The sequence below is a fragment of the Lemur catta genome, chromosome 1, assembly GCF_020740605.2.
Source record: "Lemur catta isolate mLemCat1 chromosome 1, mLemCat1.pri, whole genome shotgun sequence".
NCBI classification, from domain to species: Eukaryota; Metazoa; Chordata; class Mammalia; order Primates; family Lemuridae; genus Lemur; species Lemur catta.
Genome location: NC_059128.1, coordinates 235,827,620 through 235,832,661, shown reverse-complemented (window position 1 = coordinate 235,832,661; position 5,042 = coordinate 235,827,620). Strand labels below are relative to the sequence as shown.

General features: G+C 36.9%; 1 protein-coding gene across 1 annotated transcript; it reads left to right on the top strand.

The window, feature by feature from the left end:
- The first annotated feature begins 3,179 nt into the window (after positions 1 to 3,179).
- On the top strand, positions 3,180 to 4,164 carry LOC123630578 (60S ribosomal protein L6-like). Its single transcript, XM_045540361.1, has one exon. It carries the CDS (start codon positions 3,228 to 3,230, stop codon positions 4,092 to 4,094), a length of 867 nt encoding a protein of 288 aa, XP_045396317.1. The 5' UTR covers positions 3,180 to 3,227; the 3' UTR covers positions 4,095 to 4,164.
- Positions 4,165 to 5,042: the final 878 nt, after the last annotated feature.

The following is a 5,042-nucleotide window of genomic DNA, read 5'->3' as shown; positions in this document are numbered from 1 at the left end:
CATAGTACTCCATTATTAGCCTTTTAATGTCTGTGGGGTCTGTAGTGATCTCTTCTCATTACTAATATTAGTATTTTGTGTCTTTTCTGTTCTTTATAAGTCTTCCCATAGATATATCAATTTATTTATCTTTTCAAGTATCTCTCTTTTGGTTTTTTTTGTTTGTTTGTTTTCCTATTTTGTTTTTAGATTTTCAGTGTCTTTGGTATCTGTTCCTATCTTTAATATTTCCTTCCTTCTGTTTTCTTTTGGTGCAGTTTGCACTTTTTTCTAGTTTATTAATGTGAAAACTTACCTTATTGATTTGATACCTTTTTGTTTTCCAGTATAAGGGCTTAGTGCTATAAATTTTTCTCTAAGGACTGATTGAACTGCATCCCACAAATTTTAGTACATTGTATTTTTTTTTTTTTTTTTTGAGACAGAGTCTCACTTTTTTGCCCAGGCTAGAGTGAGTGCCGTGGCATCAGCCTAGCTCACAGCAATCTCAGACTCCTCGGCTTAAGCGATCCTACTGCCTCAGCCTCCAGAGTAGCTGGGACTACAGGCATGAGCCACTATACCCGGCTAATTTTTTCTATGTAGATTTTTAGTTGGCCATATAATTTCTTTCTATTTTTAGTAGAGACGGGGTCTCGCTCTTGCTCAGGCTGGTCTTGAACTCCTGACCTCGAGCAATCCACCCGCCTCGGCCTCCCAGAGTGCTAGGATTACAGTACGTTGTATTTTTATTTTAATTTTATTCAAGATAGTTTCTGATTTTCTTTAGGACTTCCTTTTTGACATAGATAATCTATAATACTGTGTCATTTAATTTACAAATATTTTGAGAATTTCCAGGTAACTTTCTGGTGTTGATTTTTATTTTAATCTGTTTATGGTTAGAGAATATAATTTGTATGATTTCATTTATTTTAATTTAATAAGTTTTTTTGTGACTCAGAACATAGATTATCTTGGTATATATTCCACGTGCACTTTAAAAAATATGCATTCTGTCATTGATTAAAATGTTTTATAAGTGACAATTAGATTAAATGTCTTGATAACATTGCTCAAGTCTTCTATATCCTTGGTGATTTCCTATGTACTTTTTATATAATTACTAAAAGAGGAATCTCAAATTCTATAAATATCATCATAGACTTGTCGTTGTCTCCATTCTGTTCTATTAGTGCTTGCATCATGCAAAATAGAGCTATTAAAGTTCTGTTATTAAATGTACACACATTTAAAATTGCAATGTTTCATTGATGAATTAAGCCTTTTATCCTTGTGTAAAGTCCCTCTTTCTTTCTAGTAATTTTCCATGTTCTGAAGTCTATTTTGTCTGATATTAATATAGCCACTCCATCTTTTTTTAATTAGTGTTGAAAGGTATGTCATTTTTCATACTTTTGCTATTAACCTATCTATATCATTGTATTTGAAATGGGTTTCTTGTAGACAGCATATAAATATATAGTTGTGTCTTGTTTTTATCACCAACCTGACAACCTCTGGGTTTTTTTAATTAAAAAAACTTTTTCATTTAATGTAATTATTTATATGGCTGCATTTGTGTCTACCATATTATTATCAGTTGTCTAATAACCCCTCTATTGTTTTGTTCCTCTGGTTCTCTTTATTCTCTTCTTTTAAATCATATATATACATATACATATATATACACATACACATACACACACACAGTGGTTACTCTAGGGATTACAGTATACATACTTATCATACTTACTTTACTACAAATATTAACTTAAAATATAACTTAGAATCGATATTTTACCACTTTAGACAAAATACAGAAACCTTACAACCAATAGGTTCCTTCACTCCTCTCACCATATATTACACTTAATGCATAGAAAGAAATGCATAGACAATCCCACTTCACAGTGTTATAATTTTTCATTTCAAAAGTGTGTGTGTGTGTATATATATATATGTGTACACACATACATACATATAATATCTAAATACTACATGTATTTGCCCTTTTAAAAGTCATATGTTGAAAAATCATAACCTCCAAGGCAATGGTATTAGGAGGTGAGGTCATTGGGGGGCTGATTCTGTCATGAGGGCAGAGTCCTCATGAATGGGATTAGTGTCCTTATTAAAAAAAAAACAAACAAAAAACTCCAGAGAGCTGCTTTGCCTCTTCTATCATGTGAAGACACAGAGGATAGTCCTTTCTATGAGGAATGGACCCTCACCAGACACCAAATATGCGGCACGTTTATATTGGACTTCCTAAACTCCAGAACTGAGAAATAAATTTCTGTTGTTTATAAGCTACCCAGTCTATGATATTTTGTTATAGCAATCCAAAAGGACTAAGACAGTACATAAGATATCAAAAATAGCCTGGTGGGTTAAATAGTCTCCCCCAAATATGTCCTTCTCCTAACCCCTGGAACCTGTGAACGCAACCTATTTGGAAAAGGGGTTTTGCAGGTGTAATTAAGTTAAAGATCTCAAGATAAGATCATTCTGGATTACCCAAGTGGGTATTAAATCCAATGACAAGTGTCTTATAAGAGGTAGAAGAGAAGACACAAACATGAGAGGAAGAGGCAATGTAACCATGGAAACTGTAGTGATGCAGTCAAGGAAGCCAAGGAACACCTACAACCACCAAAAGCTGGAAAAGACAAGGAAGGATTCCTCCCTAGAGCCTTTGGAGACTGCACAATCCTGCCAATACCTTGATTTTACAATCCTGGCCTTCAGAACTGTGAAGGAATAAATTTCTGTTGTTTTAAGCCACCAGGTTTTTGGTAATTTGTTACAGCAGGACTAGAAAACTGATACACACAGGTATCATTTCAGTTGTTCTTCCTTAATTTGAAAAGTTCCAAGTTTCACTCTGCTATCGTTTCCCTTGCACCTAAAGAACTTCTTTTAGCACGTCTTTTAAGATAAGGTCTTATAGCAATAAATTCTCTCAGCTTTCCTTCACCTGAGAATGTATTTATTTGCCTTCACTCCTGAAGGATATTTTCACTGACAATAGAATTTTGGGTTGATAGTTCTGTTCTTTCAGCACTTGAAAAATGTTGTTATACCATCTTCTGACCTCCACGGTTTCTGATGAAAAATCTTCAGTTATTCAAATCATTGACACTTAAGATTTTTTGCAAAGTTTATCCTGCTTTAAATTTGCTACTTTCCCGTGATTACTTATAAACCGGAAGCTAAGCTCCTAGTTCTCTTTCCCATCTTGCAAGATGGTGGGTGAAAAAGTTGAAAAGCCGGATACTAAAGGGAAAAAACCTGAAGCCAAGAAGGCTGATGCCGGTGGCAAAGGGAAAAAGGCTAACCTCAAGACTAAAAAGGTTAAGAAGGGGAAGCCCCACTGCAGCCGAAATCCTGTTCTCGTCAGAGGAATCGGCAGATATTCCCGATCTGCCATGTACTCTCGGAAGGCCATGTACAAGAGGAAATACTCAGTGGCTAAATCCAAGGTTGAAAAGAAAAAGAAGGAGAAGGTCCTTGCCACTGTTACAAAACCAGTTGGTGGTGACAAGTATGGTGGCACTCGGGTGGTTAAACTTCGCAAAATGCCTAGATATTATCCAACCGAAGATGTGCCTCGAAAGCTGTTGAGCCACGGCAAAAAACCCTTTAGCCAACATGTGCGGAGACTGCGAGCTAGCATCACTCCTGGGACCATCCTCATCATCCTCACCGGGCGCCACAGAGGCAAGAGGGTGGTTTTCCTGAAGCAACTGGGCAGTGGCTTGTTACTTGTGACTGGACCTCTGTCCCTCAATCGAGTTCCTCTGCGAAGGACACACCAGAAATTTGTCATCGCCACCTCCACAAAAATTGATATCAGCAATGTGAAAATCCCTAAGCATCTCACTGATGCTTACTTCAAGAAGAAGCAGCTGCGGAAGCCCAGACACCAAGAGGGTGAGATCTTCGACACAGAAAAAGAGAAATACGAGATTACAGAACAGCGCAAAGTGGATCAGAAAGCTGTGGACTCCCAAATTTTACCGAAAATCAAGGCTGTTCCTCAGCTCCAGGGTTATCTGCAATCTCTCTTTGCTCTGCCAAATGGAATTTATCCTCACAAATTGGTATTCTAAATTTTTACAAAGAACCTAATTAAATAACTGAAAGATAAAAAAATAAATAAATAAATAAATTTGCTGTGCTTCTTGGATTTGTCAATTTATTTTCCCTTACCAAGTTTGTGTAATTTTCAGCTATTCTTTTTTTTTTTTTTTTGAGACAGAGTCTCACTTTATTGCCCGGGCTAGAGTGAGTGCCGTGGCGTCAGCCTAGCTCACAGCAACCTCAAACTCCTGGGCTTAAGCGATCCTACTGCCTCAGCCTCCCGAGTAGCTGGGACTACAGACATGCGCCACTATGCCTGGCTAATTTTTATGTATATATATTTTTAGTTGGCCAGATAATTTCTTTCTATTTTTAGTAGAGAGGGGGTCTCGCTCTTGCTCAGGCTGGTCTCGAACTCCTGAGCTCAAACTATCTGCCCGCCTCGGCCTCCCAGAGTGCTAGGATTACAGGCGTGAGCCACCGCGCCCGGCCTTTTCAGCTATTCTTTGCTCAGTAATAAAGGTTACCTTTTATCCTCAAGATACTTCTCTTTTTTGTTGTTGGGGTTTTTGCTGTTGCTGTTGTTTCTATGGTTAAAATGGCAAATTTTACATCACATATATTTTACCAAAATAAAATTATTTTAAAAATAATATTTTCAGTTTCTTAAGAGAGTAAAACATAAAAACAGATGAACTAATACACAAATATTGGATATACAATTCAGTTAACTATGAGCTGTACTATACTCAGCAGTAGCATCCCACAAAGTAAGGAGTCTGATATTCTTGAGTTTTTCCCACGTTTAGTGTTTCACGTGTGTTCTCACTGAATCTGCAGATAAATAACCAGTGAGAGTTCATGTTATTGTGTTCATTTTACAGCTAGAAAAACAGACTGTTAAGTCCTGGCCCAAAGTTACGCAGCTCTATAAATCCAGCATTCAAATCTAGGTCTGTTGGGTTCCAAATGGAGCC

Excerpts from the sequence above, each read along its gene's own strand:
- LOC123630578 (XM_045540361.1), top strand. The coding sequence starts at position 3,228 with ATGGTGGGTGAAAAAGTTGAAAAGCCGGATACTAAAGGGAAAAAACCT.